Genomic DNA, 21613 nt, shown 5'->3' with positions numbered 1-21613 from the left:
GGCGCCTTTTACATACAGATTTTACTTTACTAAAAGCACCAATTACAGACGTAGAAATGCAGCTGGCTTCTCCTGCGTTCCTTCGAGATTCAGACTCACTTAGAACTCAGTCTATTATGGAGCGCTACTCTATAGATAATCACTGCCTTTGGGTACAAACAAACAATATATTTATAGTGATGGGTAAGATGGAATAAAGCCTAAGGGAGAGTACCTTAGCTATGTCTGTAAGTGATCCAGGCGGCTTTTATTGTACATTATGGGAGACGAAAGTAGGTTATACTGTAAGTCCAGCACTTAACTAATCAAAGGGAACCAATCTGTATTGGGTTAAAAAAGTTACTATTTTTTACTTTAGCTACCATAGATCGGGCCAGATGTAAAAAGTTTTTTTTGTTTTTTTTTTTAAATCTGGTATTTGATAATAATCAATTGTCCCCATGAATAAAATAATTATTTGTAACAATATAAAGGATTTTGTAAAAACTTGACTAATTACATAAAGAGGTTGTCCACTTTGGAAAATTCATTTTTTGTTAGTATGATCCCTCAAAGATAAACTGTAATCTGTGAGGGAATCCAGCAGAAAGTGTTTCATTTTTCTGCAGCGCCCCCACAGGTGAAATTAAGTATTAAACAGTCCTCATTGAAATGACTGGGTTGTCTATGTAATCAATGGATGTGTCGGGTCCTCCAAAGCTCTTTGTAACCACTCTCTACTATGGCTGATAGAAGAGGGTCCTGATTTTATTAACTCAGAATTCCCTAATAAGATATTTGAAAATAGGGTTCCTAAAGCAGGGCCGTCTCCCGGTTTACATAGGCCCTTAGGCAATAGAGTTACCATTGGCCCCCTTATGTCTCAATGTTTTTCATCCATCTTGTATACTATACACCAATAATGGCACCAGTGACATTTTCTTCATGGTTTTTGTTGCATTTTTTTGTGTTCCTTTTTTATAAAAATGCCACAAATATATCTCTTTATCATTTCCACTAATGAACACCAAAAAATACCCCACCATGTGTGAACATACTCTAAGAAAGAGAGAGGCTGTATGCTGTAAAGTTTGTCATTTAATCCTTTTACTTGTGGAAATGCGGTTGTATACTTGATCAGATGGCTACAAATAATTTTTTGGTTTTTGCCTTTCTACATTTTTACATTTTTCACGTTAACATAGCTATATGAGGTCCTGTATTTTGTCAGAAAAGCTGTAGTTTTTAGGCACCATTTTGCTATACACATAAGTAACCAATTGCAGAAAAAAAGCAGTTGCGCCATTTTTACCAATCACCATAAATAATGTGTTCACTGTATTGTACGGGTTGTTATGGTTATGAGGATATCAAATATGTCCATGTTATTTACTGTTTTGTGACATTCATTTAATAAAGTGTATAAAAAAAAATGTTTGTAATTGTTTTTACACTGTTAATTTTTGGTAACTTTACTGAAAAAAATATATAACTTCTCACCTTTTTTAGTAACCACTATTGAGGTATTTAGACAGAGAAAATCCTCTCATAGACAGCAGTGTAGCCGGTGGCTCACTGTAAGGCCGAATTCAGATGACCGCCGTATTTCACGTTCAATATGCACCGGTGTGGGACCCGTTTTCATTGTTTCCTCATAGACTTCAGTCTATGGAGGGATCCGTGAAAATGGAAGAAAATAGGGCATGTTCTATTTTTCAACTGACCCAACACGCGGTCCATTGAAACAACGGGCGTGTGAATGGTCCCGTTGAAATACATGCGTCTGTGTGACGACCGTTGTTTTAACGGCCATCACACGGACGTATTCTATGGTCGTCTGAATTCGGCCTCAGTGTTTCTGATTCCCAGTGCCAGAAGGGTCCCCTTCCTAATGTCCTGCGTAAGAGAATCTACACAGGACGTAGCTGACACCGGCCCAGTCCTAAACTAGAGAACCTCATTACAACAGATCAATGAGTGGTTTGTTCAATGTGCCTCACAGTGAGTTATCGTTCACGACTGAAAATATTGCAAAATCCGTCGCAATTACATAAATACTTTACGTGATCAATTACAATTGTAAAATCACATCCATTAACTTTTCCTAACAATTTGAAAAGATTTTATGTGATTGCATCTGATTGCTTTGATATTGTTCAAATTTGTTCATTAAAATTTTGGTCATCTGTTTTTTTGGCTGGTCCATAAAAAAACAAAAAAACAAAGGTTGCCCACATTGGTCACATTCGTGGTGTACTAAAGCTGTCCATTGGTCCACAAACATGGGGAGAAGTCATTCAATGAGCAGAGAAGTATTAGAAATGATGACAAAAGTCTTTGGAACCATGTGGGAAAATGTATGACACATTCAATAGTCCTACTCTGACATTGGGGCAGTGACTAATAACATTGGAGGGGGGTAACTGGCACCAGGTATCCCAAAACCTTGAACATTTTCCAAAAAGATTTCAAGAAAATAGATACAATTTTCAATATACTATAATGAAATAAGACTGCACAGAGCCTACACAGAGATCAAGACCCTCAATACTAAAGATCCTGTGGTAGATTCCTCGATCGATTCATGTGCAATTATCTTAAAGAAGACCAGCCAATAGGTCATATAATGCAAACTGTTTATTTGATCTGAATCCTACTGTCCCCCTGTTGCCAGCACCATTATTCTTTTGTTCCTGCCCCCCTTCCCATTTCTGAGATATGGCTCCTCGTTGTGTTGGCGCTCTATATGTTAAAATATGCTAATTCCATGTAGTTAGCCCATGATTCTACCAAGGTGGATCCAGCTTCACAGCCCCTGACGTTGTCCAATCAGTGCATGGCAGCTTCAAACTTGCTGACTAAGCATAGTCTCGCGAGATGAGGTTGTTCTGGCAAGATCCTGATTCAGGTCAGATAAGTTTGCATTGTATCATCTAGTGACTGGTCCTCTTTAAACAACATGGAACGGTTAACTGAATGCATTTACATCTTACCTTTTGACGTATCTCTTCTTCCATTTTGACTGGGGAACCCAATTCTGCTACTTGTTTGACTCCATCACTAGAATATCCTCCATATTCCCACAGTACATATTCCTTAGAGTGTGACCCACCAATAATGGCAGACCAGTGATTGGCTCTCCCTGAAAGAAACAAGAGCATTTGATCTCATTTCAACTGAACGTACGGATTGAGAGATGAAAGAAACAAGCACAACAGAAGAATAAATCTGAATGTAAAATCACATACCATCTACTGTAAAGGGAAAAAGTCAAGGCAGTTTATTTTGTTGCCCTAGAATGGTCGATGGTAAAATTATTTACTATAGGAATATAAGGGATGAGAGTGAAGAAGTTGAGATGAAGTCAATGTGATACCAACAACTATAAACTCATACATTGTTTTTTAAAGCCAAGCAAGGAAGGCCCTGGTCCCTGTGAAGAGGGGGCTGGAGCCAGGTTGGCTTTAACCCCATTTCCCATGAGTGGCCAGAACCATTATATTGCTCCATCTCTCAAAAGACACCATTTTGGTGTACCTCATCCTTTACCATGAAGATACAAGGACAAATTAATCCCTTACCTAGGGCAGCAAGTATGGTGTTATGAGGTTGGGGTTTGAGGAACATCTTCGTTTTTGTTACGGAAACTTGCTTTCTCTATATATGCTCCTAGGAAATCATGGCCTTGTTAAAGAAGACCAGTAGATTTCCTGACTTGTCTGTTTTAGGTAATTTTTTCTCTCCATAAAATAACAATTCCTGGAGCATCTTTCCTTAGAACTCTGCAATGTGCCGTTCCTCTGTTACTCCTGGAAATATATGAATAAATTGACTCTGGGTGTTACCATTCCCCTTGTTCGTAAGCAGGGCCGCCATCAGGAATTTCAGGGCCCCATACAGCTAAATTTTCTGGGCCCCCCTACCGTGGCACCGCCTGTTAACGGTACTCTGTCCAGCACTATATCATGCTACCCAGGGCCGCCATCAGGGGGGGGTATTAGGGGTACAGATGTAAGAGGCCCGGCCAAACCTAATTGAAAGGGGGGCCAGGCAAGTGCCGTGACTTGCCTTTGGTAGAAAAAAAACAGGCCCCTGCAATGGGGTCCGTTTTTTTCACCAAAAGAATGTCGTGAGCTGCGGGCCCCCCTTTCAATTATGTTTGGCCGGGCCTCTCACATCAGTACCCCTAATACCCCCCCTGATAGTGGCCCTTGGTAGCATGGGGGTCGTCCTGGGGGCCGTCAAACACCGCTCGCCCGCGCGACCGATCGCGCGCACCCGCAAACTCCCGCGCGTGCGTGCACCTGCAAACTCCCGCGCGTGCGTGCACCCGCGACCGGACGCATCTGCGACTGCCCGCGCACCCGCGACCACCTGGAACCGCGCACCGAATTTTGAGGCAGATTTTGACCTGCCCACACTATCTTGCCGCGTCTTTTGCCCGCGGCGATTGTGGACAGCAGACAAAAAACACACCGAAAAATGCATTTTCTGCCTCCCATTGATTTCGATGGGAGGTCAGAGGCGGAACCACGGCAAGAAAGGACGTGCTGCGTTTTTTGTCTGCTGTCCTCAATCGCCAAAAACGTGGCAAGATAGTGTGAGCAGGTCAAAATCTGCCTCAAAATTCTTTAAGTTGTTTTGAGCCAGATTTTTTCGGCCTGCAAAATACTATGTGTGAACAGGGCCATACATGATCAGCACTTTGAGACACTTTACTCACTGTCAGAAGAGCTGCTCCCACTCCAGTCCTCGTCAGGCGATGTCTTATGTCCAGATGTCCAGTCCTTCACCTCCAGGCTCCAGAAAATGGCGGGGATCGTAGAACTCATGCCGCCGCGCAAAACAACTGGACTCCTCCCCCTCTCCTTACGCAGCTACGCTCTGGAGGTGGAGGAGGAGGAGGAGGCGGAGGCGGAGGAGGAGGTGGAGGCGGAGGCGGAGGAGAAGGAGGGCCAGCAGGTAACTAGTCTGTGCGCCGCTCTCCCTGTGTGGCTGTCCTTGCCAGTAGTTCGGCGATGTTCTTGGGCGCGCTTCTGCGGTCCTTCGTGCGTGCGTGCTTGTGCGGTCGAGTGCGCGCGTGCGCGAGTTTGCGGTCGAGCGCGCGCGCGCAAGCGGGTGGTTTTTCACAGCGGTGTTTGACCAGAGGGGGGCCCGCAGCTCACGGCGGTGTTTGACGAGAGGGGGGCCCGCAGCTCACGACATTGTTTTGGTGAAAATAACAGGCCCCCCTTTCAATTAAGTTTGGCCGTGCCCCCTACAGTAGTACCCCTAATACCCCTCTGATGGCGGCCCTGTTCGTAAGGTATGTCTCTATATAGTCTGAAATTGTCAGCATAGATTGGACAATGTCAGAGTATGTAGGCACACTTGCTATTGACAAGGGGAATAGTAACGCCCACCTGTCAATTTATTTATACATTTTCAGGAGGAATAATAGAGGAACGGCACAATGCAGAGTTCTAAGAAAAGATGCTCCAGAATTGTTATTTCATTGGAAACACAAGTATTTATCCATTTGAAGTTACAGAACCAAGACAGCAGCCCTTTACAGAACAACTTTTGAAGTAGAAACATTCACCAGGCTAGGAGATATCCATTCCTCTTCAACTGAATAATATGGTGTCCAGACCAGTTACCACTTTTTTTCTCTTGGATGGACCTGCAGATTTTTCAATGTAAACTTTCTTCTCAGATGCAGTTTCTCTTTAAAGGGGTTGTCAGGGCATGGAGCGGTTTTTCATACTGATGACTTATCCACAGGACAGGTCACCAATGTTGGATCGGTGGCGGTTCAACCCCTGGACCCCGCCTGATCAGCTGTTCCAGCGGCTTCCGGTCACCGGATATTTGTGCTTGAAGAAGATAGCTCCGGTCACAGTACAGTGGCCATGCTGCAGTACTGCAGCTCTGCTCCTATTCCAATGAATAGTGGCAGAGCTGCAGTACTGTAGCACGGCTGCTATACAGTGTACAGAGCCATCTACTTCCGGCACTGAACATTGCATAACATCCGGTGCCCGGGATCAGCTGGAACAGCTGGTTGGTGCGGGCTCCGTGTGTCAGACCCTCACCGATCACGTACTGATGACTTATACTGAGGATAGATCATCAGTATGTAAAACCGCCCTGTGCCCGAACAACCTTTAAGCTGACCACAAAAATTTATTTTGACAGACATAAACAACCTCTAAAGAACTTTTTCATAAACAGCAAGTTTGCGACTGTTGGACCTCCTTGAAGCCAAATTATAACTCCTTTTCTCTTACGGGAAGCCAAGAAAACAAAATCAGAAAAAAAATCCTCCAGATTCTCTTTGCTTTCATCTCATCTGCAAAGACATTAATTTTCTTAACCTGGCACAACATAAGAGGCATCTTTACAGCTGCTACCTCTGCAGTGCCACGCTCATCTCTCCCAGTAATATACTGTTCCAGTATTACAAGTGATTTAACACAAAAATTACATTCTGTGATCTACTTCATTACTTACATTAAAAAAATTGGAATATTTCGAGTACCAGTCAAACAGTAATATGTTGTAGGCTAAATATGAAAAGATTAACCATCCTTTCTTGTCATTGTGAATTACAACCTTGGAATAGAGTTAGAGTTTGGATATTCAGTGAGATTTTGGATATTTATACAAACATTTTTTAGTTTATTAATCCTATTATAACCGTTCCTCATCTGGGAGTAATAGTGTAATGGAATATAAGATTGAGGAACATTTCTGAAGGTTAATTGAGATGGAGGAACTGCTACCTAAACGTCTAAACAGTGTCATGTTTAACTGGATAATCCAAATCCTAAAAATTTGAAAAATTGTTAGATAACAAAATTGAGCAGTATTTTAAAGGTTGAGAAACAGTAGGAATATTTTTTTCTGATATACTGCTACAGGAGCTGTCTCTATGGTACATATGCCCTTACTCGCCGTAAGAGCATATGTACCATAGAGACAGCCCATGAGGCTGGTATGGGTGTCGTGAAGAGAGGGGACCCATTCCAGATTGGTCATAACCCCCTCATGTTGGGTGGTGAGAACCTGTACACAGATGTGGTCTCCACAGGGGGTGCAATATTAGCAAGCGGGAAATGTGATTTATGAAAATGGGATGAGGAACTCTTGTGCCTGGTAGTTAGGAGTATGATAGTGTCAAATTTTTTTTCATCTTTGCTACAGGCCCCCTGTTTTTTGTGTATGCCAATGGAGGTGAGATAGTAGCCAATAAAATCCCGGTCTTCGCTTTATTCACGTAGAAGAAAATACTTTCTGCTAAACAGATTAGACATAAAAATATCCGATTCTGGTTGACTCCTATGAGAACCCAAAGTTTGCTCCCCAACAGTCAACCCATTTGATCTGCTGAAGATCAAATGACTGGAAGTTTCAAGATACAGTATATTGACAAGTGGTGGCCAAGGTAGGAGATGCTAGATGAAGATCTATAATGGGGAACTAAAAAAAACTTTTCCTATAGAGGAGTTTTCTGAGTAGGTGAAGGGGTTTTCCAGGAGTCTGAGAAATCAGCCTGACAGAATGAAATGGGGTAAAATTAAAAAAAAATAACCCTGCTCAATTGTTAAGTATCCCCCACTGCTCCAACGCCGATGCTCTGTTGGTCCCCGCCTATCTTTGTTTACTTGTCCTGCAGTGTAGATGTGCCGTTCATCCACATGATCCAGTATTGGGTATTTTTAAATTTTATTACATTTCCTCGTGAGGCAACTTTTTTTAACTCCTGGAAAACCTCTCAAAGGCCGAATTCAGATGAATGTGGGGAAACGTGGACTTGAAAAACGGCCATTTTTCACATCCAAGTTGCACCCATGCGGGTCCCGTTTTCACAGATCTCCATAGATTTGAGTCTATTGAGGGATCCCTGAAAATGGAAGAAAATAGGACACGTTGAAACAATGTCCGTGTAAACTACCCCATTGAAATACATGCATCTATGTGTTGGTCGTTGTTTTAACGGCCGACACACGGATGTGTACTACGGTCGTCTCAATTCAGCCTATGAGACAATTTTCTTCCTTCTGGAGGAGAGATATTTTACATACCTTTGAGAGTCTGTACTTACACAGACAACTAAAATGTTACTCTACTGGCAAGGAGCAAAAACTCTAACTTTAGTTCTAATACCAGGAATGGAACAAACATACTGTAGTCTACTGCAGATGTTTAAAAATCAGTTGGGGATAAATAAATATCGCAATTACACTAACTAATATAATAAGTTGTATATTATAAAGGTACATGGTCCCTTTATTGTATGATTCGTTGGGGGGATGTTTGTTTCATATTTACCTGGCTAATTCATAAAAATGGATATTTAGACAGCTTGGTCACTGTAAACTATAAAAATATGTGATTGTGTATGTTGTATGTATGCGTATCATAGTGACCGAACATGTCGCTGCTATGGGCCCTTGGTCCCATCGCCTTTACTATTGAGTGACGAGAACCTATGCAGGACTCCCCTGTCCAGAGGATCTGCATTGTTCTCAAACAAGCAGGTGGGGAAATGCTCCAAGGATGATGAAAAAAGTGAGAAGGAAGAAAATAAACGTTGTTTTTAATGACAAAACTTGGAACCGTAACGGGGGTGGGCATGCCCCCTTTACTATGTCTGCCACTGTGTATGCTCACACATTATCACACTAGATGAAATTTTGTTTTAAGTGACAAAACTTGTAACCGAAACAAGGGAGGGGGCATTTTGATCTTTACTGTGGGCTCACCGTTTTCTATGTATGCTTACACATTATTACAATAAATAGACTCTAAAAGCCAAAGCAAAGGATCAGCAATTAAAACTATAAATCCAAAATAATCAACGCAAATCTTCTTGGGTTCATGCATGCCAATTATCATCTTAAATTTCTTCCAAATATTTGCACACCATAACTGTTATAACAAATCAAATACACGAATCAGTAGCTAGCCCCGTGCCAGACATGTAATGAGTATTTTATCACAAAGTGACTCTCCTTTTCTTAAAATCATGCTCTTATTACGTCCAGTATTCTAAGCTAATTAGTTTCTTAATATAACTTTATAGCATTTGCAGCTGTTTTTCTATACCCCTGAATGGACGTAGAGTTAATGATACAATTCTGGCTGCCTGCAGGGGGAGCTTAGGAGCATACCGCATACTGTTTTATTCTTGAGTTCAATTTATAAAAGTATGCAGTAAGCTCCTATGCTCCCTCTAGTGGTGGCTGCAGGCAGTAAACATTTTAGCATTTAAAAAGGGTCTCTCAGCTCTTCTAAAATGTCTGTTGTAGTAAATACTTGTATGCCCCATGACGTAACAATTATGGAGCATCTTTCCTTCCATCTGTTATTCCTACTGGGAAAGTCTGAATAAATTGACAACTGGAAACTCCTTGTCGAAAGTCCTTACACACATGTCCTTGGACACGGTCCAATCCAAATAGTAATGCCCAATTGTTAATTCATTCATACATTTGCAAGAGGAATAAGAGAGGAACAGCAAAACACAGAATTCTAAGAAAAGATGCTCCAGAATTGTTATTTCGTCATACACATATTTACTACAACAACAGACATATCAGGAGAGATGACAGGCCCTGTTTAACTCTATGCAGGGGATTTGGAGCTCTGATTCAACAATATGGAGATCCAACCGCTATCAAGATATAATAAGAAATTAATCAATTTGTATGTTTTTTGTTTTCATTTTTGTTGTTACAGAAAGAAATTAATTAGTTACAATAGTGTTTTTCCATATTAACTGCAGGCACAGGTTCAACTAAGGAGCTCTACAGTAGGAGGACCCCAAATAATAATAACCCCATAACTTAGCTTCCTGGACTCCTTTGAGTATGAAGTGACAGAGAGATGAATCCTTGTGGATTCAAGGAATGTTGGGGTTAACTTCAGGTATATTTACATTTATAGGTTTTAGGCTATAGATTTATATATATATATATATATATATATATATATACACACACACACACACATATATATATATATATATATATATATATATATATATATATATATATAAATAAATATTGTTTTTTGAATGGTCCACCAGCATAATGCACATAGGTACTTTGTGTCTATCCATATGAAATAGTGCAACATATTTACATTTATGATATATCATATACCTCAATTCGACATAAGTTTGAAAGAGACCTGAAGGTCTGAAAGTAAGATTTTGTAATTACGATATACATTTCAGGTACCTGAACAGCTTCTGCAGCTGAGGGCATGGACATTTATTTGTATAATAGGAATATTGCAAGGCTTGTATACCACAGGCAAATATAATGAGAGGCACAAAGCACTCTGTCTATGTCTATCCTATCCAGCTCTTGGTGCATAATCGTTGCATAATATCTTCCATATTGTACCATGGGTAATGAAGACCGATAAACACCGTTAGCAGTTGGACTTGGGAGTGCATTGTTCTTTAGTCTCAGACTAGAATCCCATTTAGCAGAACATATGTTCTATGTACACAATGGAAAAGACTCAGAGAACAAAGAGCACTCCAGGCACCCAGCGATTATCGCCTGCGCTAGGCACGGTAGGTACGTGGAAGGCAGCAGAAACAAGCAGAATAAAGGTTTCAGTGATAAACAACATTTGCTGAGCACATCCTCAGAGTTTTTATTCAAAGCCTCTCAGCAACTGCTGCTTGTTTTGTTCTCTTCTGTACCAAGCAGGAGGAACTGGAATATGTACAGGCTCTGATCCGTTCTCCAATGAACGTAGACACAAATGGCAAATAATGCGGGTCCTGATTCACCCATTCATTTTTAAAGAATAAGTCGAAACACATTTAGGTTCTTTTTGATTTAGCAGTATGTGCTGCACGTTAAAGAAGCAACTTTAATCAACATGGATGAAGTGTCGTGGTATAACTATACTTTTTGTTGCATCAATTTAAAGGATGATCAAACATGTTATTAATTGGTTTGAAAGGAGTGATGGACTAAAGGCCCTATTACACAGGCCAATGATCGGGCAAACGAATGTTCATATGATCGCTCGTTCCTGAACATTGCCCTGTGTAATAAGGGCAACGATCAGCCGATGAATGAGCAAACACTCTTTCATCGGTTGATCTGCTCTTTTATACAGAATTAAAAATCATCATTGTCGGCAGCACATCCCACTGTGTACTCAAGGAGATGCGCTGCCGACAGGATGAAAATGTATGGGGATGAGCGATCGTAGTAATCAGTATAGTAACAATATAACACATATCTAATCATTGCTCCGTGTGAAAGGAGCAAACGGTTGGCCTGATGAAGACGCAATTCCTGCGTCGAAACGCGTAGCCTACCTTCAATAAACACCCCAATTGTTACTAAGCAGCGCCTCACATTGGTCCCCCTTTTTTTCTACCTCCCACTTACCTATTGACGGTGAACTCCGTTTACTGGCCTCTGGACCTTGGCAGCAGCTTCAGCTCTCACTTGGTTGCACACACCCTGGGTGTGTCTCCTTATCTCGCATCTCCACAGCGTTGTGCTCTCTGGAGATTGTTCCATACTCTTCAACATTGTTGTGCTTGGTCAGCATAACCCGACTAGGTGAGAGCAAGATACCCTAGTATTGTTGTTCTTTGACCTTTGGATAATTGCACTATGTGGCGCCGTGTGTTTTTTCTTCTCTTTTAGTAAAGGAGCAAACAAGCACTGATCAACGAGGTGATCCGCGATTGTTGACACAGCCCATGTCGGGTCGTGTAATAGTACCTTAAGGTTCCTTGGTCCCGAAGAGGAAATAATTCTTAGGGTCCACCTATTCAGAACGTGTGTACATCCACTTTTAATTGCATCGTAAACTTTATCATTCCACATACACAGGACATGCCATTAATAAGGTCTAATAGGTTATTTGCAAATCATCCCATAAGAAGTAGACCCTTGGCGACAAAGCCAGCTCTAAATGGGTTTGACTTCTGCTGGACCTTTGAGGTTCATTATGGTGTCAGAGCCTGGCCGACCGGAAGACCCTCTGTACTATGGTCAGCCAGTCTGACCCTGGTTTAATGATCATAAAGATAATTTCACACATTTCTTAAGCATGTCAAAAATGAATGCCCAAAGAAAAGAGAAGAATAAACCATACCAGTTATAGGAGAATTTAAAAAAAACCATTTTATGTGTAGATAAGATGAGGGGAATTTATATTTCATGATCTGCTTAAGTCAAGCATAAATGAATCTTGCCCATGGGGAGGTAGAGTACAACTCAGGTTTGCCCAAATACCCATGGGTGGTGTAAACCTGTGTAGACCTCCCCCTATTCACTAGAATGCTATGTTGGCAGGTTATGGAGGAGAATCTGTGGTGGGTAACACATTTTGTCCTATAAATGGTGAGAAGGGGGTATCTGAATACAACGGCAAGTATGGTGAACTAGAACTACGATGGAGTCCTGATTTTGCTGAAGGACTCCCTAATGAACATTTACAATGAGAACCTGTTTTTATGACTATTTGCCTTTAGGGGGTTAAATGGATTTTTGACCCAGCACAGCTATATGGTATCTTAGTGGAAGAAAATAATTAGTGACCACCAGCTTTTCAGTGTAAGGACTCCATAGCTATGAGGACTCCACATAGCTCAAATGCTTAGATCCACTATATTTAGAAAGGTAGCTACTATCTAAATCTACCTGCACAGAGATGGTAGAAACATTTACTATGTTTTTGTTTTTTTAAATAAAAATAAAATATAAAATAAAAAATAAAATATAAAAAAAGATCAAAGCAAGATCTCCACACCCTGAGTACTAGTTCATGTTAGGAATCTTTTGAAATCATGAATCATAACAAAAATATTAGAATGAGACCTGATGACATCTTTGAGATGGAAGGACCAGAATAACTGCAATCTTGGGGTTTATAAAGCACTGACTCAGGAGCAATGTTTAAAATCCCAGACAGCCACAAGAGATCCCCTGTCCCGACAGAGCCCAGAAGAACATTGCATCTGGTTTTGAAGCCCTTCTTGAGGAATACAGAATCCACATAATACATATTTGGACCGATATATTACCTGTTCAGTGTAAGAAAATAAAATAAATTCTTACTTGGAACGACAAAGCAAGTAAAATTTCCCATTTGAAATTATATAGAAAAATATCCAGATTACAACATTATACAGCATGACTGATGATTTTTTTTTTTTACTTTTGAGATTTATTATTAATTATTCATTTCACAAACACATTTGAGTTTTGATTTCACATGCTTCAAAGACTGCAAATTTGCCGTGTTCAACTATGGCTTGGAACCCCACTTGCATCCTGGGGTCCCATGGTTCTTCACAGCTTGCATTGTAGACTAAGGATTGTAAATATTGTGGCCTAAATTTGTGTAGATACTGATTGTTAAAGCAGCTAATCAAATAATTATTAATGAGAAGCTATACTCCTTAAAGGAACACTAACCTTCCTTAAAGGGAAACTAAACCTAGAAATAAATGATAAAAGTAGACAGAAGAGCTTGGCCACAGTCTTATAAAAATCTTGCAGAGAGCACAGCTATTAACTTCCTTCTGATCTCTTTACATTTTTGGTTTGCAAATGACTGAGGGATTAAGATTAATGAAAGGGAGGGGATAAGTATTCCTATTGCAGACAAAGTCATGGAGAAGGGCTCTTGCTGCAGCCAGTTGCCTGACAGTTAGACACAGGTTTAGGAAAATTTGGAGGGAAAAAATTTTGATCTCCTGGGACTCATATACAAGAATAAGTTATATGTTTCTTATGATTTTACCTACAATACAAAACAGGGTAGGATCAAACTAGAAGAGCATATTAAACAAGGTATTGCTGTGATTTTGTTATTAAAATGTGTTGTTTTTCAAAATGGTACAATACAGAAGTTGAATGAAGCATGGATAAGTATTAAAAATTATCTAATGACAGAATGTAGTAAAGATTGCTTTCCGACAGGTGTGATACAGGAACTGTGGTCGTACTGAACCAAACTTAGATGACCATGGGAACAAGAAGTTATACTTAATTTTTAAACTCTCAGCCATTCTCATGCTGGTCTTTGTTTACTCTGTTGTAGTGATGACACGTGGTTTTAACACATTATCATGAAAACCAATCGCTGGCCCTTGTAGTGACATCAGTAAGGTTACTAGTCGCCACAGTCGCATTTCAAGATCACACATCATCGCTGCATGGTAGTAAAGAAAGACTGGCAGGGGACTAGGGAACGATCTGCATGGGAACAGCGATGGGGTTGAAAAGTATCTTCAACTATTTTGTTAATTTAACCAACTATTCAGTGGATTTAAACAATTTTTTATTAATCTAGAAAACTCCTTCAAATACTCAACACAAATGATAGTTTCTTCGTTTTAAATGACACAGTAAAAAACAAAAAGAGATGAGAAAATAATACTGGAGTTACAATAAGAGAACACATACTTCAGCACGCTTTATTCTGACATCTCACAACACCGTGAATGTAAGTTTATTAAATTGTGCTTTTTGTGCAATATTGTCTTTGACAATTTAATGTCCCTTTATTGTCAAATCCCTTATCGCACTTTTAAATAAATCTCTTCCATAAAAAAAACGCTGTCAGCGTGTTCCCAGCAGTAGATTTCTTGTTATATGAGACCTGTGTGTAATTGGCGATTTGAAAGAAAAGGCCAATAAAAAAAATGTGTCGGAAAATGATTCTGTCATCCAATATTGAAGTCTATAGATAAGACATTTCATTAAAGAGTTTCTTTTGCCTTCCTAAGAATGGAAGGTCAGAACTGTTATGGGCAACAATGAATCATATTTTCGAGGGTAGTAATTACATGGATGGATATTTCAATGAGCAGAGCCCTTGGCTGACAGATGACCCATTGGGACCACTTTTGTAGCTCTACAGAATACATCATACAAGAGTTTGTTTGTTCTATAACACAACTGAAAGAGATCAAATAGTCCTTTGGAAGCAGATATTGTTGTGGCTGCCTGTTTGATGCACAGACCATTTTTCCTAATATCCAGCTTGGATAAGAGTTATAACTCAAAGCTCCTGTATCAGGGCCCCCACTTACCATTTGCCATTTATAATATTAATATCTTTTTATGTGGTCGAGAGACTTTGATCCACCTCAGGCACCATAGCCTGGGCATCTCTGCATCCATATAGCTACGTACTCGACTTGGATGAAAAAAAATCCATTCAATTCAAACATTTCCGGCCATTATTGAACCACGTAGAAAAGTATCAAGATATAAGTGAACTTACTTGGATAGTCTTTAGGGTGTATCTTCTCTGACCAATTTCCATAGAAAGTCAATCTGTATTTAGCTGTTCCACATGCACAACACTCTGGGATTGCCTTTTCATTTCCGCCATCGAATGTTGCATCTGAAAAAAGCAACAAAAATGTTAATTCATACTGTGATTTTTTTAATTGGATTACGTCACCAGACATTGACTGCCTAGTTTCTACTCAGATTGATCAAAGAAATGGAGCAATAGTAGCTGAGACTAGAGACAGATTCACTTTATGGAACACAAAAACTTCCATAGATATTTAGTTTTTCCACCAATAAGAAATATGCCTGGCTATAAATGCCTAAAAAAACTATTTCTATATATTTAATGTTTAAATCTAATGGTGTCCCGGCAGCTCTGGTACCAGGGCCACCCATCAAATCTCTTGTCCACAACAATGTGACCAGAGGAGCCAACCTTGGCCGGAACAGTGACGTCACTATGGGCAACACATTACTGTTGGGGTTTGGCAAGAGGTTGTCTCAGATTTAGTCCTATATTTGCAACTCATGGCATACTAGCCACATCTACTCCACCTTATGACTGCCCTGCATATTAGCCAAAAAATGGTGCTAGTCAATAGTTACAAGGGATGCGGAAACAGCGCAGCTCGCTGTGCTATGCTATTTCCGTAACTCCTATTCACTAGTATTCGAACTATGGAAGCAGCATAGCTCACTTGAGGCCATCTTGAGGTCATCTCTGCACTGACATTTTGCATGGATGCAGCGGCCATTGGCCACCAGGCAGGATGGGATCAGGGGACCCCCCGATATGGACATAGGTGTAGGTCCCAGAGATGGGATCTGCATCTATCAGACATATCCTTTAAATATACCATAAATGTCTAAGATGGGAATACTCCTTTAAGACTGTAGATGGAACAAGTCTTTTATACATATGGTGCACGTCACTTATTTTTCGAAATCATACTACACCATATTCTGGTGCATTTAATCTAATAAATGTGTCCTAATGTGCCTAAATATCATGTAGCATATGGCAAACATGCATCTGCTCACACATGCTACACCCTCGATTCAAGCCAGATCCATATTTCTACTTGGAGTGCACAGACATACGATTTCATTGGTTGTTGGGTCAGCACTTCAAAAAAGTAGCGCTTATTCCAATCAATCCATTAAAGAGCATGTATTGCCTATATTCTTTTTATATAATTAAAATCAGATCGTCAAACATATTCTTGTTTTCTAATGGCTTTAATTTTTTATTTTAGACTTTTTTTTATTCTATATTCTGTACATGATTATGGGGCAGCCATCTTTCCTGTTGTTAGCAGCATTAAGAGATATGCTTTACAGCAGCCACATGGGCTACAATAAACAATAGTCTGGAGCTCACCCATTGACTTCTATAGTAGAGTGTTCTAAGTATGGACCTGTGCATAGGTCACTGTGCAGGGAGGGGGAAGAGGGGAGCTGTGTTCTCCTAATGTGAATAGTGGATCCGTGGTTATCTGCCTCCAGCTTTATAATGAAAGCGTCACACATCATTGTAATCCTGCCTGTGATAATAATGAGATGCTGAGAAGTGATCTCTACAGAACAGGAAGGATCAGTCTATTCTGAAGCTCAGTAGCCAGAGGGAAAATGGTAAAATTCCAGTATAAATATATATACAGTATATATATATATATACATATGTATATATTGATATATCTATACCTATATATAAAATGACATAGAAACTGATAATGAAAAAAATAAAAACTTAATTCTAACAATAGGTCATTTTCTGATGACACAGTCCCTTTACAACAAGCAGCATTACAACATAGAGTAAAAAATAGAGCAAACGCTTGCCTGTTTTAATGGATTTCTTGGAATAAACGGTACGTTTTATTGGATGTGCCGCTCTCAAGATCTATTTTGGCACCATATATCACACTGAACTCAAAAGATAAAGATGTATGAAAGTATTATTCTCACCTTGCTCACACATTCTTTTCGTAAGTGATCCTTCATCCTGGAAATAAATAATTTTCTTCTGTACAATGCTTGCTCTACAAGTAAAAAAAAAGATTGAATGAACATAGGGGAATAGGGGTACATATTCATTACTGGTTGGAGTTCATATTACTGTATCTATATCTTCACATAGGCAATGACGTTAGTTCACTGGGTATTAATGACATAATTCAGGTACAAGATTAGACAAGAAATGCACAAAAACAACAAATTCCAAGTTTGGTAACATTTACAAACATAAATGCAGAAGGATTATTTTAAATGGTCACTGTCGTTTCAACAAACTTGTTCCGATATTATGGGTGATGTAACTACAAACAAAAATGCAATATACTTTATTGATCAAAAATTATATACTCCTATCACAAAATACAGGCAAGATGACCACAAAATATAAAATTTTTATTAGATGAAAAATAAAATACAGAATATAAAATGGAACAACAAACCCCTGATGCAAGAATCCTCACACGTAAATACTAAAAACCTCATATAGAAAGAAATGCATAGGAATATACAGCAAAGTGCAAGTTTGGGATTCCGCTCCTAGAGGGAGCCCCCTCTCCCTGTAGATAGTGCATTGGGGCTCCCTATAGGAGTGGATTCCCCCCAGAGTGTTGCCAACGCTCTGGTCGGAGATTCCGCTACTAGAGGGATCCACTAACGTACTTGTCCATATAGGTCAGTGATGTCAGGGGCTCCACCGGTACCGAAATCCCCGGCCAGTTGGCAACGCTCTGGCCGGGGATTCCGCTCCTGGAGAAGCTCCTGATATCACTATCCATATATGGACAGTGACATCGGGGGCTCTTGCAGCAGAGGAATCCCCAACCAGAGCGTCTGCAATGCTCTGGATGGGAATTCCACTCCTATAGGGAGCTTCAATGATGCTACCTACAGGGGGTGGCGCTATCTACAGGGGGCGTGTGTGGCACTGTCTACAAGGGGGTGTGTCTGACACTATCTACAAGGGTGTGTGTGTGTCACTATCTACAGGGGGCGTGTGTGGCACTATCTACAAGGGGGTGTGTGTGTGGCACTATCTACTAGGGGGTGTGTAGGGCACTATCTACAGGGGGTGTGTGTAGCACTAGGCATTTGGATCTGCACCATAGAGACCATATCGACAGAACAGATTTGACCATGTATCTTTTTACAGGGGGGTGGTAATATCTACAGAGGGCACTGTGGCATTATATACAGAGGGGACTGTATATATGGCGGCACAAACTGGGGGCCTAACTTCTATATAGGGATATAAAGGAAGCCTAACTTTTATTTGGGGACACAACATGGGGGCCTAACTTCTATATGGGGGCATAAACAGGGCCTAACTTCTATATGGTGGGCGCAAACTGCTGATTTCTGCCGTCATGACTCCCCCCTCCAAAGGGGCCCAGAGTCTGAGTCGCCCAAGGGCCCACATAAACATGAAGCCGCCCCTGCTGCAAGCCCATACTTTTCTATGGTTTTTGATGAAATTACAGATGCTGTAAAGGATCTGCCAGGCACAGCTTCGGGGTTAACTTCCATAGGTAATCAGTCTTCACCTGAGTCTATGTCTCTGAAACTGACTCCAGCTTCCACCACTCAGGCTGGCAGGCTTAGGAGTGGGAGAGCCTATCGCAGCCTGGCCAGACTCAGCTAGCTCCCGCCCTCTGTCTATTTATACCTGCCTTTCCTGTTCCTCCTTGCTTGTGATTCTTCCCGTGTGGTTTCCTGGCCCAGCTACAGCTTCTGACTATTTGATCCTGCTCCATACTGACCCTGGCTTACTGACTACTCTCCTGCTCTGCGTTTGGTACCTCGTACACTCCTGGTTTGACTCGGCTCGTTCACCACTCTTGTTGCTCACGGTGTTGCCGTGGGCAACTGCCCCTTTTCCCTTAGCTTTGTTACCCTTGTCTGTTTGTCTCGTTCACTTACTGAGCGTAGGGACCGCCGCCCAGTTGTACCCCGTCGCCTAGGGCGGGTCGTTGCAAGTAGGCAGGGACAGAGTGGCGGGTAGATTAGGGCTCACTTGTCCGTTTCCCTACCCCCATCATTACAGATACGCTTTAAGTTGGAATTGTTTAATGACCTCTATCTAGCCTATTGTGCCACCTTTCTCAATTTCCAACTTACTTTCTGGATCTCTAGATGGTTTATCAATACAAACTGCAACAATGCAGAATGTAGTGTGATCAATTGAAAGAATTGCGTTGGGTTTTCCATTTTTGGTAGACTAACAATTTTCAGAAAATCATATTGACGGGAATTACAAAAAATAGAAAGACGTGGTCCCAGATTCAAATACAACAGTGACTTATCGCCGCTAAGCAAATGTTTGGAAAAATGAACATTAATTCAGCTTCTCTGGCTCTCAATTAATCCAGCTGCTCTGGATGCCTCCGGGCGCCTAATGTTTTAAATGGTATGCAGTAGTTGGAGCCGGAAGCAGATGGCTCCGACCACTCCATAGCGCCGTTCTGCGGAACGGCAGCTCTGCTCCAATTCATTTCAGTAGGAGCAGAGATGCAGTACTGCAGCTCAAATTCTATTCCGGGACCAGAGCCATCTGCTTCCAGGCCCAACTACAGCATACCGTTCAAATCATCCGGCGACCAGAGGCAGCCGGATCAGCAGATCGTTGCGTCGTCTGGGTGTCGGACCTGCATTGATTATATACTAATGACCTATCCAGTGGATAGGTCATCAGTTGTCCCGTCGTGGACAACCCCTAAAAGCCCTGCTAGAGGCAGGGTTTATCAGTGCAGTGCCGATTCTAACTTTTCAGCTGCCTGAGGCGAAAATTGAAATGGCGCCCCCCAACTTTTACGAATGTGCCATTGCATTGTACTCCCCTGGCATGCGTGGTGCAGCGATGTAGCCGGGCAGAGTACATCTCTCCAGAGGGTGCATGCCCAAGTAGTAAAAGGCAATCGCGAATCTGAGAAAGTTGTAGGAGGCTGCTAGTGATGTATAACAGCCAGGGGGATCTCAATCAAGCATGGGAAGTTGGGTTTGGAGGCAGGACTATGTGACTCTTCAGGATAGCGGCACCACCCTATGACCCTTTATAATAAATAATTAGTATATAGTGTGCGCCGGTTTAAAAGTTGATTTTATAGATTTTGCTTCATCTAAAAAAACCATACAAGAGAATGTTTGGAAATATTGTCAGGTCATGTAGTACTGCATGGTGGTGGTTCAAGGGGTTAAAACTAACTGACAGATTCCATTAAATATACAATGAATTGAAAACAATTCCATTTTGTTATTATAAATATATCCTATACAATTACAGCTCCAAAACCAAGCTCATACATATATACAGCACTAGAACAAAGCTCAGTACATATATACAATACCAGAACCAAGCTCAGTACATATATACAGCACCAGAACAAAGCTCAGTACATATATACAGCACCAGAACAAATCTCAGTACATATATACAGCACCAGAACTAAGCTCAATACATATATACAACACCAGAACAAAACTCATACATATATACCATACCAGAACCAAGCTCATACATATATACAGCACCAGAACCAAGCTCAGTACATATATACAACACCAGAACCAAGCTCAGTACATAAATACAGTACCAGAGCCACGCTCAGTACATAAATACATAAATACAATACCATAACAAAGCTCAGTATATAAATACAACACCAGAACCAAGCTCAGTACATAAATACAGCACCAGAACAAAGCTCAGTATATAAATACAACACCAGAACCAAGCTCTCTACATAAATACAGCACTAGTACAAATACAGCTCAATTTAGTGCAATCGCTGTTCCTGGCCGTTAGTCCCGAGTGTCAGCTGTATTACACAGATGACATCCGCAGCGTATGGCATGGGCTCAGTGCGTGAGCCCCCTTCATACATTACCGCCCGCACCATGACGTACCTGGCACATAATTTCGCGGGAAGGGTTTAATCAAACTACAGAAGCCCACTTGCCACTTCACGTGGACCTCAAGTAAATGGGTACCTACTGGGCCAGCATTAGGCCTGTTGGTGCCCTGTGCAGTATATTTCATTGATGCTTCCCCCAAATGGTGCACCGTATAGTGTCAAAATAATACAATAAAACAGTGCCACAATAAAATTGTTGAATCAATAAACTAGGCAAGCCAGTGGCTCCCCCTTCAGTAATGATAGGGAATGCATCCTGTGCGACTAGAATTGTTGCACACCGCTATGGCTAGCCCGGGGTACCTACTTTAACATTAGGTGAAGAACTGCACCACCTAAACAAAGTATCTGTAGAAGAAATAGCACAACAGCATCCTTGCTGCCAGGCTATGACCCTTTGGCTCTAAGCTAGATTTTGCATTGCAGCAACGG

At 41.0% G+C, this 21613-nt stretch overlaps 1 protein-coding gene across 1 annotated transcript in view; it reads right to left on the bottom strand.

Annotated features, from left to right (window-relative positions):
- SPON1 (spondin 1) overlaps positions 1-21613 on the bottom strand; it is a 213579-nt gene that overhangs the window by 115142 nt on the left and 76824 nt on the right. Inside the window, exons 4-6 of the mRNA XM_075837782.1 lie at positions 17226-17299; positions 15244-15366; positions 2973-3121 (exon numbers count right to left, since the gene is read on the bottom strand). Of these exons, the coding sequence (XP_075693897.1) occupies positions 2973-3121; positions 15244-15366; positions 17226-17299 (346 nt within the window). The remainder of the gene's footprint in view (positions 1-2972; positions 3122-15243; positions 15367-17225; positions 17300-21613) is intronic.

Source organism: Rhinoderma darwinii, chromosome 9, assembly GCF_050947455.1.
Source record: "Rhinoderma darwinii isolate aRhiDar2 chromosome 9, aRhiDar2.hap1, whole genome shotgun sequence".
NCBI classification, from domain to species: Eukaryota; Metazoa; Chordata; class Amphibia; order Anura; family Rhinodermatidae; genus Rhinoderma; species Rhinoderma darwinii.
Note: the sequence above shows the minus strand (reverse complement) of the source record. Positions and strands in the feature narration are given on the sequence as shown.